Genomic DNA, 24,746 nt, shown 5'->3' with positions numbered 1-24,746 from the left:
TTGACAAATGATCTATATGCAGTCCAGGACGGACTGATGTTTGGGGTTTTCTGTTATCTCAGATAAACCTACAATAAATTATCTATATCAAAAGCCTGTAATTTAGGGTGGCAATGTGAGTATAACTAGACTGATTACTAGGAGTAAGAAGTAAGACCTACAGACAGAGTCTGAGATTCATTCAGTGGCAAGTTTGAATTTCTGATCAGTGTTGCACAATACTTTTAACCTAGGTCTGGATGTTGCAGCGATAACAAAAACTGTTGTTGAAAACATCCGCAAGAAGGATGCTGGTGAATTCAGTCACCATGATCATATGTTAGACACAGGCACGACAGAGGTGAGTAACTTTTTTGGGCAGATACTCCGGTTTCCAGAAAAGTACAGAGTCCTTTACCATATATAATCTTAATTTCTCTTTAAACAATGGTGGAAATTGTCTCGAAAAAGGCTGTGAGGAAAACAAGCTTTCCATATGGTCAAGTGAGGAGGTGAATTGGATGAATTCTTAACTTTGTTTCTACATCTCTTTGATCTGGGCTGTGATGTGTGTCATTCAGCAGTGAGCTTGTATGAGAGCAGTAATTGAAGATAAAGCCAGTGAAATAACTGGGACAAAATATGTTGTGCTGAGAGCAGGGTATTATCCTAGCTTCTGAGAATTATGAGGATTGACACTTCGGAGCTCAGGTGCACCTCATTACATGTTCCAGTAATATATTCTAGCTACTACACACATAGCCTTACTGACAGGTTTTTTGTCATTACTGATTCAGCTGGATCCAGTCCAGTGCTTTAGTGCCCACGAGGCAGTTAATAGCTAGCATTCTTTCTGCAGAGTATCCTTTAGAAAGCAAGCAATAGTTTGCAAACTTGTAGCAATGTTTTGCCCTTTAGTAGAAAGTTTACTCTTGCATCCTGTCTGAGCTAAAATAGGAAGCTTACCTAAGGCAACAGCTGGAAAACTCCGGTTGCAGGCTGATTGAACCCCTCAAGTTTATAGCAAGGGTTCCATAAACCATGTTTATGCAGAGCGTTCATATAAAGTTTGAGGAAGGTGCAAGGTAATCCATAAAAACTCTTGAGAGTTGTTGCTCATCCGTTGGTCTGAAAGTCTTGGCAATACTTGGAAATGGATTTTGGCTGAATCTCGACTGCAGAGCTTGTTTTGTAAGCTTTTCATACAAAACATAGGAATAAAGTGATTCTTACTAGTATGTTAAAATGCTGTCCAAAGATCTCTAGAAACCTGCGTGTTTTGTTGACCTGATTTATTGTATTTAACACCATCTGTATGCTTGAAATGTTGGTGAATCTAACTAATATGTTGGCTTTTACAGGTGGATCGGCTGAAAATAGATGTAATTGACTGGCTCGTATTTGATCCTGCACAGAGGGCAGAAGCACTTAAGCAAAGCAATGCAATCATGAGGAAGTTCTTGGGTAATAAACTTCACAAATACTGTAGGCTTTTTAAATGTTGTTTTTGTTCTCATTGACTATTGGGATTACGTTTTATGTAACTTTGAATCTAGTATGCTAAAAAGCATGGGCAATATAGTAGAGAGAGCACAGTCTGATCCATCTTTTTTACTTTTAATGAACAATTGTGGTACAGTTTGTCTTTTTATACAAATAAAGTATGGTAAGTACAACATTGTTGACACTCAGTTTGCATTCTTGTAGCATCCAAGAAACATGAAGCTGCAAAAGATGTGTTTGTGAAGATTCCCCAAGACTCTATAGCAGAAATATATAACCAATGGGAAGAACAGGGAATGGAGACTTCACTTCCAGCTGAAGATGACAATGCCATAAGAGAACATTTGTGTATTCGGGCATATTTGGTGAGTTTCAAATATAGTTCCAACCATACTCAAGTTATTACTTAAAAATAAGGGTGGCTTTGCCTCGGTGGTGAGATTTTAAACTTTGTCCATTTGATTTGATTTCTGATTCCTGGATGCATTGTAGCTGAAAGTTTACAAGATAGTGAGGTCCTTTCTATACTTGTTACAAAGTAAATTTTGGCTTTTGGTGCATTTAATGACATTCTTAAAAATGAGTGAAAAATGTCCATTGTTCCCAATGCAATCCAGGAAGCCCATGAAACCTTCAATGAATGGTTTAAACACATGAACTCAGCTCCGCAGAAGCCTTCTTTGGTGCCGCAAGCAAGTTTTACTGAAAAAGTGGCCCATGAACATAAAGAGAAAAAGTATGAGGTAGGTAAAATTTCCAGTTATTTACTATAAATATTTATATTCTTGCATAGGAGGCAGTCTTAGTTTAACCAAACAGAAGTCTGCTAACTCATCTTGCGTAAGAACTCTATTATAAAACACCTTGTTTCTGTGCTGAAAAGGGGAAGTATAAAACAGAAGAATAGTAAGGCAGCTGCACAATAAATTCTCAGGCTTCTTTCTTATGTGACAGCTGTACTTATGATACCATATGGTAAATATTCATTATATGTGTCAGCGTTATAAATACATCTGACTACTTGATTTTGCTATTAACCGTTCCCTAGAAGTGGAGGATGAAGGCTGTTTTGTGTTTTATTTGTCACATTTTCATTTCTGAAAGATGCTGCTGTGTTTTGGTGTGTTTTTTTTCTTTCTTTTTTTCAGAAGTTCTTTTTGGATATCTGTCCAGTATGAGTATGCTATATTCAGTTTCTTCAAGTATTGTTTTTATAAGCATGACAGAATAAATTATTTAAAGCTAGCTTCTTCTAGTGGCTTTGACTGTTCCTGAACAACTTTTTGATACTCTGTACAGGGAATGAAGTGGTGATGGCAGTTAGCAGCAGGCTAAGTTTTAGCCATTGGCTGAAGATTGTAATTTGAATTAGAGCTGTGCTAGCTGCTATATGCAAGGTGAAGGTTCTGTGTTAAAATAGCCTCGGAAATTATCCTGTCTCGCAGCAGATTTTTTTTTTTTTTCTTTGCCAGGTGGACTACGGTATTTGGAAAGGTCTCTTGGATGCTCTTACAGCTGATGTGAAAGAGAAAATGTACAACGTGTTGCTGTTTGTTGATGGAGGATGGATGGTTGATGTTAGAGAGGTAAAATGAACTTTTATATCATGGCATAAACCACAAACGCTGGATCGTACCCAGCTGTACCTTTGTCATCTTTAGCTTGACGTCCTTGTGTTTACTCAGCAATAATTCTCTCTGGCCTTGCTGTGACCGGTTTCAGATTGCTTCCCCTTCACTCACTTTATAGATCAGATCTGGCAGTCCAGTCTAGGCTGGTTAGCCCAGTTTTTTGCCTCTGACACTGCTAATTGCATGATTGTGTGGAGTTGCCTTTTAAAGGTAAATATTCATAATACTCATTCATGTTTTGCTATGCTAAGGATGCTGAGGACGACCCTGAACGAACACATCAGATGATTTTGCTGCGCAAGCTGTGTCTGCCAATGATGTGCTTTTTACTGCACACGGTGTTACACAGTACTGGACAGTATCAGGAGTGCCTGAGATTGGCTGACATGGTCGCTTCTGAGCGACACAAGCTTTATACGGTGAGTTACTGAGCTCTAGACAGCTTGGCTTCCAATTAAAACTTCTGTGGGTTGACTGTGGGAAAAGCTTCTATTCAGAAAGGAAGATACCATATGGTACTGAACATCCTCAGTTTCTTCATCTCTTCCCATTCGCTGCAGTAGTAAAGGCTTTCTTTGTGTGCTGACTGAAAGCAATCTAGGAATTAAATTTGAAATTCATCATCACTGAAGATGATAACTCAGTTTTTCTGAGTAGTGCAGTTACTAATTTTTGGACGAGGGCTATTGAAATAAGTTGAGCTGTAAAACTGTAACTGATTTTTTTCTATTACATTTCAGAACATTTTATAAGCGTGTTTCATTTTGGAGTACTTGATTTACCTAACCTCTCCCTCCAAGACCCTGAAAAACAATCCCTCCAAAATATATCACAATGTCCCTTGCTCCCTCCCCCCCAAAAGAAGAAACCTGATGAGAACTACCAACACTAAGAAAAATACTGTGATGTATTTACATGGATTGGCTTAAAACAATGTGCAGCAATAACAGGAACACTAAACTAGGCTGCTTCCCAATAATTTTTGTAGTAGTCATAAGACAGAATTGTCTTGATGTTACTTGCAGGTTTTGAATACTGCCACTAGCTTCCATTCCTTTAATAAATGCCATTCTGAAATGTCTGTTTTGGACACTGTCCTAAGTGAAAAATAAATGAAAACATTGTGTAACTCAGTCAACCACCATTTATTTTGATATCAGTGCAATTCGTCGTACAGAAATATAACTCAATTGAGTATTTTTTATTTTTAGGTGTTTTCAAAAGAAGAACTCAAAAAACTTTTACAGAAACTGAGGGAATCTTCTCTGATGCTTCTGGACCAGGACCTCGATCCACTGGGATATGAAATTCAGTCATAGATTTTTGTGTAGATACTTGCAAAGACTTCTGAACATGAAGTTTAGACACATTGATTACAAGAACAACAAAACCACACCTCAGTGAAGCTGTTCTGATTTTTGCTTAAAGAAAAACAACAGCTCAGCTTTAAGTTATGAACGTGACAAAGCCTGACCAACGTGAGAGGATATTTGTTACATGCCCTCTTTTGTATTCTTTTCTAATAAAAGTGGTTTTCAAACACGGTGTTCATTCTACTCTAAACTGTCTGTGTATGGGGAGGGCGTGAACCTCTGCTTCAGTGCACTGAAGCACTCCCTCTAGAGCAGAAGCATTATTCAGCAGCAGGAGAATGTGCAAAGGGTGGGTGAAAAAGGGATGAGGAGGCATAGAGCCATTAGGGTTGGAAAAGCCCTCCAGGATCACCTGGTCCAACCATCACCCTAATAGCAATGTCACCACTGAACCGTGTCCCCAAGCACCACGTCCAGCCTGTCCTTGAGCACCCCCAGGGACGGTGACTCCACCACCTCCCTGGGCAGCCCGTCCCCGTGCCTAATTACTCTATGAGCAGCCATGCCTCCTCATTCCCACCCTGAGCCTCCCCTGGGGCACCTTGAGGCCATTCCCTCTGTTCCCATCCCTATTTCCCTGCGAGCAACGAGGCCCCCCCTGACCCCCCTCTCCCCTCCCGGCTCCCCCCAGCCGCTCCTCACCGGGCTTTCACAGCGGGGGAAGGCGCCGGGAGCCGGGCGGCGGCCGCCGGGCCCCGTCCCCGTCCCCCGGTGCGGGCGGCGCCGCCGGAAGGCGCGGGGCCACGTGGCGCGGGGGCGGGCACGGCAGCGGCGGGGCGGGGCGGGGCGGGGGCGCTGCTGCCGCTGCCGCTGCCGCTCGCGGTGCCCCCGCTGCCGGTGCCCCTGGTGCGGGTCCCGGTGCGGGTCCCGGTGGCGGTGGCGGCCCCGCCGAGCGCCATGGGCTGGGTGCCGGCGCAGGGCCGCCTGGCGGCGGGGCTGCTGGTGAACCTGTCCGCCTCCATCTGCATCGTGTTCCTGAACAAGTGGCTGTACGTGCGCCTGGGCTTCCCCAACCTCAGCCTCACCCTGGTGCACTTCGCCATCACCTGGCTCGGCCTCTACCTCTGCCAGGCGCTCGGCGCCTTCGCCCCCAAGAGCCTGCGGCCCGCCCAGGTGCTGCCCCTGGCCCTCAGCTTCTGCGGCTTCGTCGTCTTCACCAACCTCTCCCTGCAGAGCAACACCATCGGCACCTACCAGCTGGCCAAGGCCATGACCACGCCGGTCATCGTGGCCATCCAGAGCCTGGCCTACGGCAAGACCTTCCCGCTGCGCATCAAGCTCACGCTGGTGAGGGGCTGTGAGTGGATTTGGGGGGGTTTGGGGAGGTTTCGGGGGGCTTCGGGGGCGGCTCCGTCACCAGGTGCCTCTCGCCCGCAGGTGCCCATCACGCTGGGCGTCTTCCTCAACTCCTACTACGACGTCAAGTTCAACGCCCTCGGCATGGTGTTCGCCACGCTGGGCGTCCTGGTCACCTCGCTCTACCAAGTGGTGGGTAGCAGCTTGGGGTGGGGACAGGGGGTGAAGGTGGTCACCAAAATGCGCTTGGTGTTCTGAGGACCTCGCATCTGGGCCCTTCCCAGATGGGCAAGATTTATTATGGGGAGAAAAATTGGTGTGTCTGAGGGTTGCCTTAGCCCTTTCTGCTGTAGCGCTGGGCTAAAATCCCATGATCAGCACCTTGTCTGCCATGACCCTAAAAGATTCCCACATTAGAGTCCCCTGTCATGTTGACCCAATAGCCATTGTCACATAAAGCTCTAATTTGTTCATGACAGATACTCTGTGCCTCCAAAAGGAGCAAGGCTCTGCAACCTGTAGCACGCAAGATGAGAGATAATGGTCTTCTGTCCTGTTTGGGGGCAGAAGGGGAGAGACGGGGCGTACTAACCTCAGGTGGCTGTGCACTGGAGAAATGACAGCACCTGAGTGAAATTATTCTGTAATTTTTTTCAGAAAAGAAAATAGCCAAGTTATATTATATGCACTGGAATCCGTGTTAGCAGTGAACATGGCATGGAAGGAGCAAAAGTCGCTACATTTGGTCGTCAGTTTTATTTTTTAATATAGCTCTGGAAATATTCCTGACAATAAACTGCAGAATTTTTGTCTGTGGAAGTAAATGGACGGCTTTGAAAAGCAGCATAAGCTGCACTGCAATCAGTGAGGATTAGCAAGCGATGTACACAACATCAGAAGCACAGCATATAAAGAAGGGGGGTGAGAGGTGCTCCCTGCAGCTGCTTGCTGTTTTGGCGGAGGTGCTCAGCTCCATCCTAGAGAGGGTCTTGAATTTGCCTTGACTAGAAGGGAGCTGGCGTTTTCTTCCCAGCTCTGCTACTTTTTTTGTTCCTCCTCGAGTATAATACCTTGCTGCCAGGCAGGAAGGAAGGAAAAGGAAGGTTTAGGTGCTAGGCATTTAGCTGAGGGGGGTTTCACTGTTTTCTCTTTCCTCCTCCCGTGGCTGCGTTCCGGTGCTTGTGTGCTAACAAAAGCCAACACCTGGCCCTCTGGATAGGGAACAGTAGGCAGCAATGCTCACCAGTTCAGTGTTACCCTAATATCGTCTGCATGGCGCGCCCTGCGTATTAGTACATGGTTTGGGGTTGCTTTCCTCCTGTTTAACAGCTTTCTCTCTTGGTTTTAGTGGGTAGGAGCGAAGCAGCATGAGTTGCAGGTAAACTCTATGCAGCTGCTGTACTATCAGGCACCAATGTCCTCGGCTATGTTGTTGTTCATCATACCCTTCTTCGAGCCAGTCTTTGGAGAAGGGGGGATATTTGGGCCCTGGACACTTTCTGCTGTGGTAAGACTTTCATTGACTCTTTTTTTCCTTAAATAAGCCATCGTTGCTGACGTATTTAAATTTGATATTTGTTGCTAAGATCTGTTTCTTTGTGAAACAAACAGATTTTTGTACAGTCGTTAACTATGATGAGATGAGAGGGGCATGTGGAAAGACGAAAAAAACCAAAAAACTTGTGTCTGCCCCACTTCCTCTTAGAGGAGTTTGTCTGTCAGTTGATTTACCTCCTTATTCTTGTTTCTGTTTAGAAGGCACCTGAACCACAGGAAAATCTGACAAAATCCAGAAGCTGCCCCTAGGGTATTAAATTAGAAATATGTAAGTGCCCTGGTTCCAGCTCTTACTGTCCACTCAGAAAAGAGATAAGCATGCTCACTTCTGCCACTCTCAACTCCTCTTCTGTGGAAGGTTGCCAGCGTTGGCTGCTCTCTAGAAAGGCCAGTTTGCTTTCAGCAAGAAGGCTGCAACTTCTCTTGAGCCTTCTGATGTCCTTGGTGTCACCAGAAGAAAGCCAGTGGTGTTTTCTCACCACCGCTGATCACACCACTCCATGATGGGTGGAAGTAGTGCTGGAGTTTGTGAACGGAATAGCAAGTATTCAGAATAGTAAAATTGGATAATTTTCCTTTTTTTTTTTTTTCTTTGTTGACCATCTCTCGAAGGTGATGAACGTAACTTCTGTGCGTATGAGTAGCCAGGTTTTCCAAATCACTCATAGCTGTTTGTTGAGAGTAAAGGAGAAAAGGCGTGCGGTGCTATCAGTGTGTATTTATGGGCATCATACCCTGAGCTACTCATACGCACCACCGGTGCCTGCACTGACTTGAAATTGTTTCTGTTTTTGTTCTCAATATGTCTTTCCTGCCTGATATTTTGCATTTGCAAGTAAAGGAGCCTAACTAAATAACCTGGAATGGGTATGGATGGTCTGAAGTGTGCTGGGGTGCTGACTGTGTCCATTAATCCACAGATAATGGTCCTGCTGTCGGGTGTAATAGCCTTCATGGTCAACTTGTCCATCTACTGGATCATTGGAAATACGTCACCTGTCACGTATCCTTTGTAACCTTCAGTGTTTCTCCTGTTCCCAGATAAATTATGTTAGCGTTCATTTGGCTGGGTCTGCTGTGGGAAAACTGCTTTGTAACCTGCCAGATTGTTTTACATGATGGAGCTGGAAAAGCACTTTCACGTTTTAGTGCCTTTTATTTCTTTGGTCATGGTTTGTAGAGATCACCACCGTTAACTCCCTGACGTGACCTTCATGCCTACAAGGGTTATTTAACCTGAGTTTGGCTACCTTGAGGAGGAACTGGTGTGTCAACGCGTTTGGTAGGACGGGTGGAAAGCTGTACATGGAGGTTAACTCTTCCCATGGCTGCAGAGATGCTAGGGAGTTGTGCGAGATGAAGTCAATGCGATGCACCTTTACGTGCCTTGGATGTAACCGATGACGTTCCCGAGTGTTTCTGTTAACAGCAAGTATCAATATTATTTTGTTGCAATCCTTAACAGCCACCTAGATATAACATGTTCGGCCATTTCAAGTTCTGCATCACCCTCCTGGGAGGCTGCCTCTTGTTTAAGGACCCGCTGTCTGTTAACCAAGGCCTCGGGATCCTTTGCACGCTGCTGGGCATTTTAGCCTACACGCACTTCAAGCTGAGCGAGCAGGAAAGCAATAAGAGTAAATTGGCTCAGCGCCCGTGAAGCTTTGGTGTTCTGGAGACTGGGAATATTGGGAAGGAGAACAAATATTTCAGTACGCGTTGGTTCCAGAATGCACGAAATCGCCTCATCCGTTTTGAGCCATGGTTTTAGTTTAACTGCAGGGATGGTCGCTCTGTAACCGGGACAAACTGATTGAATTATGTGACGTGCCAGGGTTTGCCCAGCGTGGTCTGGCCTATCACTTTTAATTTAAATGGTCACTTAAAAAAAAGAATGCGGCACACTTCAAATTGCTGTGGAAATTTTACGAAAGTAATTATGTTTTTTGCATACCAAACAAAATCGCGATGGCTACTGGACTGAGAGAGAAGGAGAGAAGTCCTCTTGCCTTTGTGACCATGCCAGTATTTATGGTTGTGAGGAAACTCGGAGGTGCTTTAATGCAGAGGTGCTGGTGTGTAATGACGCTTCCTCCCTTTTGTCTGGTGGATGATGACGAGGACAAGCACCTTGTTTTGTTGTTTTAGGCAGGGCTGCCAAACTCATTCCTGTTTCTTACATCCTTTCTTCCGTGTGCTTGACTTGAACGCACTGACGAGTTTCGGCTAAAGAAATGAGAGAAAATTACTGGAGGAGGGAGACATTGGAAGACGGTGAAGCCTTGGGCCAAGCTGTAGAAAAGCAGGAAAACGGTTCTGAGCTGTCCATCTTAAATTTTGCTTCTGCTCTGTCAGGACGTTAACAAATTCATCGGGGATTTCAGAAAACGTGTTGCTGCTTCGTGATTTTTCCCTGTGCCAAAACCCAGGCTGGACACGAGATCTTGTCCGTACTCGCGAGCCTAATCAAATCTCCGATTTTACGGTAATAATCGCCAAATATTTTGCAGGCCGTGCTAAAAACATTCCCGGAGAAATCTTTGGGAAGGTCCCAGCCTGCAGCGGGAGTGAGGGCTGCGTGGTTCCCTGCTGCCCCAGAAGCCTTGGGCAGCATCCGTGCATGTCTCTGGTTTTGGGGATCACTGCCAGGTGCCCGGGCAGCACCAGCAAGGCAGTGGTCACCCACCAGAGAGGCCCCAAAAACGTGTCCAAGGGACTGAGGAGCGCGAGGTGGGACCCACTTCTGCTCTAATTCGGGAGCGCTTTGAAAATTACTTCATGCCGGTAGCGAGCACTGATTTTTGACAGCATGGGAGGAAGGAGAAGTTGAGCACTGTTCTATTTTAAAAATGGAAGGAGAAATAAAAGCTCTCGGTGAGTCTGGTGGAAGCATATGCTCGCTAGATTCGCGAGGTTCGAATCGATCTGCGGCATCTTGCTCCTTACGCTCTGGAGTTTATTTTGCCTTCATCTACCTCTAGCAGATTTAAGGAGGGGAATTACGTGAACAGAAACAGGTGTTCGAGTTTTGCAGCCATCAAGAGAAATATTTAATTCCTCTGAGCTAAGTCTTCATGTAAGAAACAACGCAGACCTGACGCTCATAAGTTATTTATTCTGTTACAGCAGTCGTGGCTTAAGAAACAGTAACTTCTCTGTGCAACCTCAGCTTAGGCTGTAATACTCCATAACATTTCAGAGTCAGAAACACCCCAGTAACTTCACATCTTTACCGACTGTGTCCTAGCCATTGTACTGATCCAAGGGTAGTTTTTAATGCATTTTTGTAATTCTATAATTAGTTTAAAAATCCAGCCTGGACTGCTGAAGGATGTGTTCGGACAGGACAGGCTCTGGATGCACATCCTTCAGCAGGTACACTACGAAAGCCATTTGCATTAATTTGTGCTGTGCACAAGTTCTCCTAAAATACAGACCACAGAGACTCTGACGGGTAGCGAACAGTGAGTTTGAAGCCTCGATGATGACAGTATTTGGGATGGGACTGGAGTGTGGCAAAACGAACAAAACAGATGCCTGAAAATACAAAAGGCGCTGCAGGGAGGGGAGCAGATCTGCAGGAGAAAGGCAATAGCACGGCGTGAAGCAAAACGCTGTAAATACAGCCCATTTCTGGAACGTCCAAGTCTCGAAGGTCACTTAGGTGACGTGATTTTTTTTTTTTGCGTATGTTCAAGAGCTCTCCTTTGAGATTCACCTGTTGTACCTAACAAATAAAGTATCTTGAACTTTTTCTTTGTCGTGTGGTTCAAAGTGTTGAATTTGGGAGGCTCTTTATGTGTGTTTGTTCTTTGGATACCATACGTGGGGTGGGAATAAAGGTTTAACCACTGGGCTGACAGCTGCTTGTTGAGGGGGAGAACAGATCTTGTCTCTTTTCATCTCCTGCTTGAATCGCCTGCACCTGAAGGATATAGGTATATGTAAGGCAAAGTGGTGCCACTCGGGTTTCTGTCTAATTTTTGGAGCTGGCACATTTTAGGGCTGATCTCGTGAGGAATGCAGGAGGCTGCGTGCCTGCCCTCCCTGACACACAGACCCACCTGGAGGTGCGCACGTGCCTGCACGCTCAGAAGCTGCCTGGCTGCCTTTATTCACCCCCTGCTCAACCTCCCCCAAAACTTAGGCACCAGCCAACCCCTTCCCTTACAGACCAGCTTATGGAGAGTTTGTGGGAATGAATCCTGTGGTAGGTTGTAAAACAGTAAAAAGGAAGGAAAGGGTGAAAGGGACTTTCAGGTTGAACCATTGTACTATAAGTGCTGTGATAACATACTTAGCCCAACTTTCGAATCCTGAGGTAAGAGCAGAGTTTTAGGAAAATCACTGATGCTTACTCAGGGGCAGAGTCACTTGCTCTGCTTTTTGCTGCATCGCTTTAATATGTGTTCATGCCATTTTTATGTATTCGGTTCAGTTTGGGCTTCCACGGAAGAGAAATCAGAGTCTCAACATCTTTAACAACGTGTACGAACCGTGGTATTTACTGTCTGCTTCTGTTTTGACTTCATATTTTATATATGACTGAGCTGTAGTAACAAGTTGGACTTTGGTCCTTTTCTGCTCTCAAGTGCTTTGCTGCCTATCTTAGCTTATTTTTTACTTTACAAAGTTCCCATTGCTGTAGTTGCAGGGTAAAAGCTAGCACAGATACGAGGGTGGCATTTAAAAATCAGAGCAGATCCAGATGGTTCTGTGAAAAACATGAGTCACTGATGGCAGAGTTATCCTAGCTAACCCCATCCCTGCAAGTACTCTGTAACGCATCCACCAGGTTTTCTCGTTTTCCCCAGAGGACGGGAAGCAGCCTTCGCTCACACACAGACTCTTGGCTCAGAGCTCTGTGTCACCCCGACCTTTGGTAACTCAGCATTTTTTTGACGGATTTTGTGTCTGGTTTTGTGTAAGCTCTTGGAGGCAGCACACCAGAGGAGTTTTCCTGTTGATGGGCGAGCGGCTGCGCTCTCGGGCGTGAGGTCGGAGGAGAAAGCTGTGCTTCTGCTCAGCGTATGAAAAGGGGACTTGTCCTCCAGGAAGCCTACCTTCAGGACAGAGCGTCAATTCAGCAGCAGTATATCCTCCTCTGTCTCCTGTCAGGAAACGAACGCCCAGCAGCGGCTGAAGCAACCTTTAAGCCTAGTGTGGGCTGCCCCTGGATTTCCTTAAACTTTTTTTGGAAGTATTATCCACTCAATGCAGGTTAAGTATTAAGGTAAACGTTCATTTTGATAGTGCCCTACATAACAGGAACTTCAGAAGAGCATTTCATAACATTTGGGCGTACAGCTAAGGTCTGACCCGTGTCCACTTTGTCACATCTTCAATATCTATCAAAAGGCAATGATGGATTTCTTAACTGGCTGTGTGTATTCGTCCAGGTGGGCTGTTGAGAAGAGACAGTGCTGTGCTACTAAACACTGGCATGCTGTTAGTGTACAGAGCAGCGATTTAGAAACATCCTGTGGCATATTGCTGCAGTTCAGGGAGGGAGAAGGCTCACTGATAGGTGAGAGAGCTTTTCATCTTCTTGGGTTTTGACAGCAACCAAGAGGCTTTAAGGGAATTCAGAGAGCAAGCCTGACTGTCCCTCAGTTTACCTTTCACATTAAGATTTTTCTCCCAATAAGTTTGTTCTGCTCCCAGTTACACAGCTGGTATCTTACCTAGCTTTTAAAAAAGCATATTTGGGGTTACAAACCTGCACTGTTTGTTTAGGTTGTGTTTTATGTTTTTGTTGTTGTTGTTGTTTTGTTTTGTTTTGTTTTCTTCTCCTAAAATTTTATCGTAGCCATTCATAACCCAGCTTCCCTGATCGATGAGAAACAAACGTGAGGAATGCTGAATACATGAAAGGTAGACTGGATAGGTGGTGAAGACGTGCTTTGTTTCACAGAACATCACTCTCCTAACCGTGGAGATGCATCCCTTTCGTTTTGTTCCCCGAGCATTGTCATGTAGATGCCCAGAAGCACCACGATCTGTTGCATACAAATCCTCTTCCTGCTGGTGCTCTCTGATAGCTGCTCAGCCTCCCATTTGACAGCTCAGTTGCTGCAGAGATGATCAGGATGACATTAGGATGTCAGCTGCTGAAGGTTAAGAACATGATGTGAAAAACCATTACCATGAGCTGATACAATCTTGAGTAACGAGAAATTTGTTCGAAAACACAGACATCTTACCAAAAAGACCCCTGGGGAGAGGTGTGGGTTTCTCTCTGGACAAATGTTGTAACAAAGTGCAGGAGTTGAATTGGGTGAGTTCTTGCTGCGCTGCGGTAGCTGACAAATTTAGTTTCAAGCATTCTTTAGTAATACTCAGACATAAATGCCATGCAAAAAAAAAATGAATAGCTGGATTCAGGCAGTAAAAGATCTTTGCCAGCCCCATCCCACAGCGATGGGTAACCTCCCTGAAAGAAGGGAGCTGCTGTTCCTCCTCCCGTTCGCTCGGTGATGCCCGAAAGCTGCCCTGTGTGTTCAGCCCTGTCAGCTGCTGGAGTGGAAACCCCTCACCTCTCCCCGAGCAGCAGTAAAAAGTAACACAAACGCCGTCAGCTTGTGCTGCAGTGCCCGGGCAGCCCTGCTGCAGGGGATCCGACCCAGCCTGAAGCAGCCTGTGCTACAACAGGAACTGATGAAAGGGGAAAGGCCAGCCCTTCTCGCTGCTTTGGCTGAAAACAATTACTCATCTCTTCAAAATTTAGTCTTCGTTACTTCCCTGTAGGAGGTCTGTAAGACAGCTCCCTTTCCTGTTTCACTCTGCCCCTTCTGTATCAAGTGTGAAGATGCAAAGTTTTAGGGAATTTGGCAGTCGAGACAGGAATTGTATTCACCGCCCGCGTAAATGCACTGACCTCACGTGCAGCCTGTCAGAAAAGCCCAGGATTATTTTTAGACCTGGGTATGGCTGTGTCACGTCCAGGAAGTACGGGGAGGAGGAGATCTCTGCTCGAAGCACAGCAGGGGAGTGTAATTTTTCATGACCTTTGTGTGTGTGTGTGTATTTACCTCCTTGTGAAGCGCAGGCCGAGCAGCAAACTTGTTTAAAGGAGCTCTCTTCTGGCCGAGGGAAGCACGTGGAGCAGTCCTGGCTACTGGGACCCCCAGCACAGGGGGGGGGGGCTGTGTGTTTGAAATAAAAAAGAGAGACTGGATTAAGAGAAAACTGGGAGGAGTTCTCAGCACATACACATCTAGGCAGGTTTTTGAATATAGGGTCTAAGTTTAGATCCCTAACTCCACAATTAGGCATCCCAATAGCAGGGCTGGATTTGTCAGTGTGAACTCGTTCCCTTTCGGTTGTACTTTCTGGAGAATGGCATGTGCTCAGCATTTCCAGAAACGGAGCTGCATAGCTGACAAGCTTGACATTTTTTTGGTCTCCGAATAAATGAAGTATGCTGCTTAACAGAGAGCCAGAGTCCTTGTTCTGCTGCCTTACCCTGCCTGTAATGTTTTTATCTTTCTTACAGAACATTTGCATTCCTTTCCTTTTTTTTTTTTAATATATATATTTTTCCTGTTGTGCAACTACATGCAGTGACTAAAAAAGGTTTTGTTTTACAATACGCTGGAGTTGCACAGTAAAAACTTTTATTAAGATCTTGTGATTTATTTACAAGTGTGCGTGTTGAATCCGTTCAGGTTTCCGTCTCTGAGCTGAGTGGAAAAACCCCTCATGCTATAAAACATCAACTGTTGTAGAACAAAATGCTCCTCCCCAGGGAGTGGAAAGGCAATATGAAGGTGTTCTGGGATCAGGCTGGTTTGCTCGTTAAATATGTTTCTCGTGGTGGTTACTCAAAGGCTGGTTTCCTATTTCTTAGTCCAGCTGAAAGGAGAAACCAACAGCAGGGGTCACACGTTCTTTAGGAAATTGCGACAGGTTTCTGAAAACGCATGATCTTGCTTTTCCAAGGGCAATATGACTCTGCTGATCAGGATAAAAAATCTCCCAGTGCTTTGCTGCCCCTGAGGTGGTGCAGGGGACGGGCACACGGGAGGCTGATGTTGAGCAGGGGCTGCTCAGCACCCACCCAACGCTGTTTTTGTAGACCTGGGTATGAGGCTACAGAACCGGCTGCCTTTAGTTGTGGGTCAAACCTCATCTGGGATGCTGAAGGGAGAAATTCACACGTAAATGAAGCAGCAAATGGACTGGCAGATCTCTGTTCTCCCTGCCCAAAGGTCTTTGGGAAGTTTGTGTGTCAGTCCCGCTTTTCAGCCTGCTCCATTGAGCTGAACGAGTCTGTGCTGCATCAGCTGCTTCTGCTTCCCTGAAGAGAGCTTTACTCATCTGAGAGCCTGTAATAATTCACAGTGTGTCACACAAGCTGGAAATCATTGAGATATTACTTCTAAAGGCTGGTTAACTTCCTAGCGCTGTCACGTGTCCCTCAGCGAGCCAGAATTTAAATTTCTTGTAGCTAAATATTCTCAGTGGTTTTGGAACTGTGTAAAGGTGAGATGAGCAGCCCCCTGCTCTCAGGAGCTTCCTTTTAAAAATACGTGTAGGTCAATATGAACGAAGATATCTAAATAAATTGTTTTAGGATGTGACATCCTTATTTAGTAGGAGCATTTAACATGTTAGGGCTATAAATGAATGAAATTAAACCTCTGGAAACAACTGCAAAAGCAGTTTGTCAGGATTGGGTTGTAGCAGAGGAAAAAGCACTGTTTGCATTGAAAACTGGGATGAAAAACAAGTGAAAATGGAGGGCTGATACACATACAGAGTGTAGATAAAACCATGCTGTGTTCTGAGTTTTACTGCAGTTACCTTTTTGGTCTTGCATAAAGTAACTGCGTGGCTGCGTGGACCAGGAGGACAGTGATGAGAGACACCAGCGCTCCCCAGCTACTTGTGGCTTCTCTTCCAGAGACTATTTTCCTTTCCCACCCGTGTCAGCAAAGAGGAATGTGTGCCTGTGCTGTGCAACCCTTTGAGCTACAGCTTCATACAAATTGTGAATCGAACCCACCGAGATGTGGCAGTGATCCCCCTGCTCTGTGTGTTGCAGGGGCAGTGACTTTGGCTAAGAAAGTGCAGTCGTCAGCAGAGGGAAGTGATGGCTTGGACCTGAGCGACTTTATTTGCTAGCTCTGCTTGCTCAAAGCTGCAATAACAACAGCAAATCGTGCCTGCTACTAGGCAAAGAAATATCAAGGTTGTGGTTTTGGAATTGCATGGGGAGAAAGCTCCAGGAGCGTTGCAAAGATAGCTGCATGACAAGGGAGAATTCCCTTAAGCCGCTGTGCAAGGGGAATGCAAAATCCACACCTGAGAGGTGCTCTCTGGGTGTCAAAATGTGCATTTCCAAAGAAGTTTCCACCAAAGAGAACAGGTTCATCCTGAAGTACAGAGTTAATGAGCTGTAAAACAGAACAGTCTGCAAATTACCATCAGAAGTGTCTCTGCGGACACAATCAACCCAAGGTATCTTGCAAAGAGAGCTTTCGGCTCCCTTGCAGCACAGGAGCAGCTGGATAGGGCCAGCTGAAGCAATTCTCAGGGGTGATATGCACTCTGCTACCACAGCTAAAAGAATGATGTGGGTGATCTACTTGGGTGTTATCATGGATGCCGTGAAACCAGCTGAATGAAAGGATGCCGCAAAGCCCATGGACTTGCCTTCTCTGGGGGCAAGAGATAACTGAGATATTAAATCTTAAATGGAACAAAGCAGAGCACAAAGGAAACTCATGGCATGACTTTTTCATCTGCAATCAGAGTTTGTGTCCTGCTTTTCCAGTGGCATCAATGGGTTTGTGAAATTTTTCTTCGTTTATTTCAAAAAGAGACTTTCTTTGCATACATGTATTTGAGAGGAAAAAAAAAAAAAAAAAAAAAAAAAAAAAAAAAAAAAGCCACCTTTTCTCCAGCAGATGGCAGAATCACTGACAAAACCATCACTGACGAACCTTACACAGCCAGCACAGTCTCAGGCTGAGCGAGGCAAGGTTTGTAAGCCGAGTAATGGCTGTCACACCAACTAATGTAGCCAAGAGAGGTGGCACAAAACCAACGCAGTGACCTACGCAGCCTTCAAAAATGTATATACCAGTCGCACTGGCAACTCTACAACCTCTTCTCTGCAAACCTCGCCTTGCTGATAAGGATGGTTGATGTTATCCTCCTCTGTATTGCCCACTGTTAATTAGAAAGAGGTTTCGGTTTGTAGGGCAGCAGGGGTAAGGGATTCCCCTTCATTTTATTCTGGAACAAAAACAAGTCACCAGAAAGAGAGCCACGTATCTTGATCTTGTTCAAGTTTCTGTAGTGCAGCTGGACCCATCAGAGCCCTCCTCCAGCTAAAACACGCTGGAAACCAGTACCAGGTGACTTTCAGATGGGAGCTGTGAAAAACTAAAGCTCTACAGTAAAGCAAGAGAGGCAGGGTGTCAAATATATGGATATTAAAATGCTAGCAAAGAAGTAAACCTTCCAGCTATCTGCTTCTGTATTGATCCAGTTCTGGAAGACTTTTTTAAACATAACTATAGAAAAATTAAGACACATCAGAGTATTTGCAGAACGCTTTACAAGATCTTTATATTAAACTTTTTTCATATGTTTAGAGACTGTATGTTTTAAATAGACCTTGGAAATACGAACAAAATCTGAAAAGCAGCAATGACAAGGAGGGGAGAAGGAGACAAAGAATGCGCAGGTATGAGAAGAAAGACACCAAAGGAAGCAAGTGGAGAAATCAAGAGGGATATGTAAAAGAGCACAGGAACTCCAGAATGCCAAACTCCACTTCATTAGCTTCTCACTGCAGCTTTGAGAGTGGCAAATGTATGTAAGAGCTTTCCGCATGATTCAGGAGAAGTCTGTGACTGTCATGTTCCAGGGCTTTGTCACCCAAGCTGGCACAAGCAGATTAATCATCAAGGCTGTTGTAACTGATGCAGAAGTGCCTGCTACATCCCTTTGGGTCACAAAATCCCTCCCAGGGACACCCAGCTATCTTCTCAGCCAGCTCAAGCACCTGTGCTTAGCTCCTTGCACCTGGCCTTACAAGTCTGCCACAGAAAAAGTGTGGGGTTTTTGTTGTTGTTCTGTTTTGTTTTTGTCTCTGTGGTTACTCGTAATAGAAGGAGAAATATTTTTTGCAGAAAACCCCAAGATCTTTAGAGACATTTGCCTGTTCTGTTAAAGCATAGAAGTGTCTACTTTTTCTCCCTTTACAGTCACGGTCTGTTAATTCTGGGATGTGAGGTTTAGTCTCTACTTCACAACCCTTTTTTTTTTTACCAGGCATTTGAATAGGAAAAGGATCTGTGAGATGTACTCTGAGTAGCTGTAGAATGGGAAATTGATACAGCTGATACACGGGTGGAGCCTAAATGCTGGAGGCTAAATAGGAGCCTCCTGTGTTCTGTTTTGTTTTGTTTTGTTTTGTTTTGTTTTCTTTTCTTTTCTTTTGTTTTGTTTTGCTTTGCTTTGCTTTGCTTTGCTTTGCTTTGCTTTGTTTTAGGCCAGTAACCTTGGTGAGAACAAGGAACAAACTGTCAGGACCAGCGGAAGGAAGTGGTCCCAACCAGGGACATTAAGAACATCAGTGAATAAACATTTTTCATCACATCCTTAACATTCACTGATATGAATATGCCATAGCGATAAGGTACTTAGACAATCCTGGCCAGCGGAGAGCAAGATGACCAGTTACATCCTTTGTGGACACCTAAGTAGAGAAAAGCCATGCATGTGGCTGCAGGAGATAAACCACATGATCACCCATAAACAAAAATGAAGTTCAAAGAGATTTCAGAAATATAAATTTTCTTTGCTAGAACAAGTAATCTGGGAAAGGGTCGCTCAGGATGGAATTACAATGTGTGGCCCACTTCAGCTGTATGGTAAAGTGAATGCTAGGCCGGTTGAAGAAGATTCTCTGTTTAAATCACGTGTAACTCCCCTTCAGATCTCTCTTTTAATCAGAACAGTAATACACCACTGGAAACATCATCAATAAATAAACAAAACTTTACTGCATATTCAGTATGCTATGCAAACTGAAAGATCAGAAGACTTCAGGAAGACTGCCTCTCCAGTATTCCCTGTTTTCTGTGTAAAGCTCAATACGCTTGAGGTACCAAGCACTGTCTCACGGGCTATTTTGTCAGCTAGGTAGCTGTCTGGGATTCACCCGTGAATTTATTTTGTACTCTCCCAGCTTGTCATTCTTGTATTTATACACACTGGCCCTTGATCTAGAAAGCCTGCCTATTTCTTCTATGTTTTTCGTATAAGATGGCTTCTCAAACGGAACAGATGCAGCCACCATTTTGAAGTGAAAAGGGCAAGAGCATGGAGCAATCACTGTCTGGAAAAAAGAATTGCACAGTCATTTATGCTTGCATGGTGTCAAAGAGCAGTGCTGTATGTGCAAACTCACTATCAGAAGTCCACGGATTGTCATCTTCTTGGTTTGGGTCTCAGCTGGAGCTCAGGTTGATTTTCTGACTGTGATCAGGGTGCTTGAGGACATCTGTGAAAGTCAGAGTTTCCTAATTTCACCAGGTGGACAAAATATCACTTAGTGAAGTCCATAACACCATAGTCACTGAAAGGTGATAGAACTAGCACAGATATAGCTCCCCTCCTACCAAAACTGCACCACTTCTCTCTCATACATTATGCTGATGTACTCCAGTCCAGAGAGAACCTCTAGGTTCCTGTGGTGTGGACGTGTTCCTTACTTAGATGTGGTTGTTTCATGTTTGTGGTAAAGCAAGTGGTAATTCCATGGCAGACAACTGGACACTATTAAAAACTTCTTGTCTTGCTTGGCAGCAAGTTGTTAGTTGCATGCCAGCAACTAGATGGTGAGGTGACATTTTATCAAGATCCACCTGAATCAAGGGAGGGCATACAGATAGAGAAAAATGCAGATCGGATAGCCAGGGAAGCAGTGCAGCTCTTCAGAAGGAAGACTTAGCCAGGTACAGATGTGTATTTCAGGAGCTATGTGCATCCATGCCTGGATTGGAGGAGACCTAATCTCAAGGCTACTCTGAGGAAACTCATCCTCTCAACAAACCCATTTCCAAAGTGGGCTTTGGGATACATATTCAAGGTTCCTAATGTAGCCTATTCGTGATGGCAGGGGACTCTTGGTGTGAAATTACTCAAATAACCTTCAAGATTTCAAGCTGAGGCTACCCCAGATACTGGTAAAACCTCTAGTGAGCACTCCAAACTACTTGCCTAACTACTAGGATTGTTGTTTTACTCTCTGTTAAAAGCTGCATTGGCAAAGCTATGCTTTTAAAAGCAGAGATCGATTTGATACCAGTAGAAAGGTGACTTTGGAATTTATAAGCTGCATCGATCATGTCAGCAAAAGGAAAATGCTGAGGCTTTTTCAGGAATAGGCAGTTCTTTCTGTGTAAAGTAAAAGCATACACCAGTCAATAAAGCTGCATCAACCGAACATTAAACTGTGGGGCTGACCACAATAAAGTCATAACATCTGCAGGGGAGGGCATTTATAGTAACTTTTTGGTAAAATATAGATATATATATATAATTTCTTATATAACAGGCAGTTAGAAAGCAAGGATGGGAGCATGCAGGAGAGATGTGGAGAATTGGGCACAATTCTAGGAGCTACATGACCAGACACAGAAGGCGTCCGAGTTAGGAAGCTGCTTGTGCGATGTAACACCCTGCTGGGTGTGGGTAACAAACAGCGCAAATCACAGCCAGGCAGCTGGAATCCGTTTTTAATCTCCCCTCCCCTAACCCAAAGTGCAGCCTGCCTGCAGCAGGCCTGACCTCAGCACCCACTGCAGTTCTGTCCCTCTCTGTCTGTCTGTCCGTATAAGGCATCCCGAGCAGGCAGCGCTTGGGCTGCTTGCTCGCTGCCTCTAATAGAGCTAGCTTCTCCCTGGACACGTTTCAGACTGTGAATCCACTTCTGGCTCTCCTCAGGAGCTTCTGGAGGAGATCTGTCTTTCACTTGAGTCCCATGTGCATGCCACACAGCCTTCTGGGTGACTCCCTTGAAGAGAAATGTGTTTCGTGCTAAACCCGGTGGTAGATTTGAATGACAATTTAACACTGAATTAAAGAAACAGTTCTAAACCGAACTGGTGTCATCCTCATTTGCTTAAACGAGGCAGATAACCATTGTTAAGCCGAGGCTCTCTTTGATCTAATTACATGCCATCAAGTACTCCTCCAGCTGGAGAGATCACAGGATTGTTCAATCCTCACAGCTACAGATTAGTAGAGCAGGAAATGGTCGCAACCTAGCCACATACTTCACCCCTGCTTAACAGCAGCAGGAGAAAAACTGAGTTTCTTCACTCAGTGATATTTGTCACCAAGGCTTCCAGGAATCAGAAGAACTTTTTTCTGAGGTTTTATCCTTTTCTGTTCTTTACAATCACTCCACAAGCTTCAGTCAAAAGCGAGGACTAAACTAAAATATAGAGGGGGAAAAAAAAATAATAAATCACTTTGATTCTATGTTAGATTTTGAGCACTTCTAAGCAGAAATTCTAGATAATAGCCTTGCATTTTTGCTACTATTGTTTCATTTAATTTTGCTTCTGGCTGACTGAGCTGCTACCAAATAGGAATCAGATTTGGGCAGACAGACAGACACTAGTGCCTCCCAGATGCATGAAGGAATGTGCTTGTCTAGTAAACAAAAGAAGAAGGAAAAAAAAATGTGTCTTCTGATGTGGGATTGGTCCAGCTCCAGGTGCTTTTGAAGCTGCTCGCCCTTAACACTTCAGAAGAGTTTACCTGAGCTAGCAGGTTGAACAGCTGTTAGAAAAACGTTTTGTTTGAGACCATCTTTGGCAGCCCACCTGCATTTTTCAACATAAAGAAGGTTGCATGTGGCACAGCAGCACACAGAAGTTTAACAGCAAAGTAGAGCCCGCTGTTCCCTGTTAAGCAGCTGCAGGAGCGCTGAATGTGGTCTTTGGGTTCTCGCCACTGCGGAGCCCTGCTCTTTATTTCCACTTGGCATTAGTTTGATCGAAATTGCCCCAAGGAAGGCTTCATCCCTTTTTTGTTTAATAGAATTCGGTTTACAGTATGAGGTTTCTGGTGCTACTGCCAGACCTCTCTGTTGGGATGGGTCTTAGCTTATGAAGTATTCGGGCAAGTTCTCTGAAGCAGACTCTCATCAATGTGCTCTTTCTTACAGAAGAGAAGAGGAAGGTGGAGAAAGAAAATAAAACTCTCTCCCTGCTCCTTACACAGAAGTGTGCTGACCCGGTGCGGGGTGCGTGGGGTGGTGGCTGGAGCAGACAGGCCTGGCCGCAGGCCTCATTAAGCCACACAGGCCCCAGCTGCACCTCAGCCTGCTTTTCCCTCTATCCTGTTATCTCGCTGTGCCCGACAGTCTGTAACCAGGCTGATCACAGCTTTGTCACACTGATAGAGATACAGCCTGAGGCTTAGGAAGGGTCCACAAGCACAGCCTATGGCCCCAGAGACTGTTTTGGTTTTGGCCTGGGAGCAGTGGATAGACAGCACGTGAGGTTAACCCACCTGACAGCCAAGCATCACGAGAGAGACTGGAAATCAGAACAGAAAACCCTGGCCACCTATGCCTTTGATCATCTTATGGGAACTTCGGACCATTTCACACACACTAGGAAAGAGTAAGAGGGACACATCAGGAAAAAAAAATAAAAAATGGTGGTGACAAAAATCTGAAACTGAAGCTTTTTATGACCCATCTGTTGATTTGAGTTGGGCATCCCTGCGGCACAGCAACCCATCTTTCTTCTGGCCTATGTGCCTATAGGTAGGACAGATCCAGCCCGGAGAAATAACTTAAATGAAAAGCATTAAACAACAAAATGTCTACAGTTAGAACCTGATTTTATATTAATATGGATCTCATATACTATGTAAGTTAACAATAGTGTAAGGTGGGTATCTCCAGTGAAGGTAGATGAGCTAGATCTGCTCCAGATATTTTCCCTAACATTAGAAATAAATGCACAGAGGTTGAAAACCTACTAAGGTATAGTGATGTCTCCTTTTCTTTTTAGGAACTTGAAGCAGTGAGGAAGTCATCTCTTGTAACTATAGAGGCTTATTACCCTTCAAGTAAAACCTTTAATTATACTTGTCCAGAATTATCAAGCTTAAATTGTGCATGTTGATGAAATACCACATGCTGTCTTTGTGAGAAATGGGACAAAGGTGGTGCAGTATTTCATGTCAGAAAACATCCCCCTATCTTTAGCAAAGCACAGAGAGCATATTTTACCTATTAGCAGCCTCCTCTTACTTAAGATTAGTCTGGCTGAGAAAAGAGATAAGATTGTCCTTAAGGAGAGAGAAAAATTCCAGACAGAATCTGTTCTTTTTTTTTTTTTTTTTTTTTTTTTTTTTTTTTTTTTTTATCTTAGCAGTTAGTGAAATCGCAAGGGAAGTTATTCTTTAAAGAATCACAATCTAATCACAAATTCATTGGTCACAAGATGCTTGTTGGCTGAGAAGTGGAAAAAATAAAGTAATAGCAGCCAGTTTAGTATTGGACTATATTAATGTAGAAAACTTAGTGATAATTTAAAACGCACCTTTATATCCACACTGCCTGAGTAAAATAATACCATCTTTAAGACAAAATGTTCAACAACGTGATATATTTTCAGAACTAGACGAATGCTCTACTTGTTTTACTTCAGTTCAGTAAGATGCATTTTGTATAGGAATACAGTTTGTGTAGTACGACATCATTAGTTTGAGCACTGATAAGGTTACTGTTCAGTGTTAGATCTACTGACCACAGCCATTAAGTTCAAAGCTCTCGCATTTTTGTGTAGCAGTAATTGTCTGCTAAAGATCAAGCTAGCTAAGGATCTCTGCAATTTGTGTGCTGGATGGAAATTGGTAGATACCTGACTTTGCTAATGGCAACACATTCCACTTAAAGCAGATGTCTGTTTGTCTTGAACCTCTGGTGCTAACAGAAGGTAAGCACGCTCTGTGGAATTGGTGCAGCTTCTCTGCTGCCCATCAGTAGACCTTGAGCTTTACTCTCAACAGGGATAACAAGCTCATCTTGAAAATCCATCATCACACAAGTATCTCAATTTAAACTGTTACTGGAATTTTTACAAGGTGACATTCTTGCTGGAAATCTGGCTTTGGCCAAAGGACAAGTCCAGGCAGCTATCCACTGCTTGTTTGGGCAAGTTAGTTGTCATGGAAAATTAGCATTATTGAGTTGTGGCAGTGCTCTCTCTGCTATAGCTTATCTTCACACGCTATTTGCAGCACTCCTGTTCCTTAACAAATCTTTTCACCATTCAAATATAAGTTTGAAATGTCATCATGAGCAAAGAATAAACCTGAGAATTAGAAAAGGGAGTCAGGCTGAAAACTAACCATTTTATAG

At 44.4% G+C, this 24,746-nt stretch overlaps 2 protein-coding genes across 2 annotated transcripts in view; both read left to right on the top strand.

Moving 5' to 3' along the window:
- The window catches only part of NUP107 (nucleoporin 107), a 28,604-nt gene extending 23,951 nt beyond the window's left edge, over nt 1-4,653 (top strand). Inside the window, exons 22-28 of the mRNA XM_084492088.1 lie at nt 234-340; nt 1,341-1,443; nt 1,687-1,847; nt 2,100-2,225; nt 2,955-3,068; nt 3,365-3,532; nt 4,325-4,653. Coding sequence (XP_084348214.1) covers nt 234-340; nt 1,341-1,443; nt 1,687-1,847; nt 2,100-2,225; nt 2,955-3,068; nt 3,365-3,532; nt 4,325-4,432 — 887 coding nt within the window. The 3' untranslated portion in view covers nt 4,433-4,653. The remainder of the gene's footprint in view (nt 1-233; nt 341-1,340; nt 1,444-1,686; nt 1,848-2,099; nt 2,226-2,954; nt 3,069-3,364; nt 3,533-4,324) is intronic.
- Nucleotides 4,654-5,280: 627 nt separating this feature from the next.
- On the top strand, nt 5,281-11,093 carry SLC35E3 (solute carrier family 35 member E3). The gene is made up of 5 exons (XM_084506418.1): nt 5,281-5,773; nt 5,864-5,974; nt 7,131-7,289; nt 8,260-8,342; nt 8,813-11,093. Exons 1-5 carry the CDS (start codon nt 5,384-5,386, stop codon nt 8,997-8,999), a joined length of 930 nt encoding a protein of 309 aa, XP_084362544.1. The 5' UTR covers nt 5,281-5,383; the 3' UTR covers nt 9,000-11,093.
- Nucleotides 11,094-24,746: the final 13,653 nt, after the last annotated feature.

This window comes from Aythya ferina, assembly GCF_964211825.1.
Source record: "Aythya ferina genome assembly, chromosome: 1".
NCBI lineage: Eukaryota > Metazoa > Chordata > Aves > Anseriformes > Anatidae > Aythya > Aythya ferina.
This window is presented reverse-complemented; position numbering and strand designations above follow the sequence as displayed.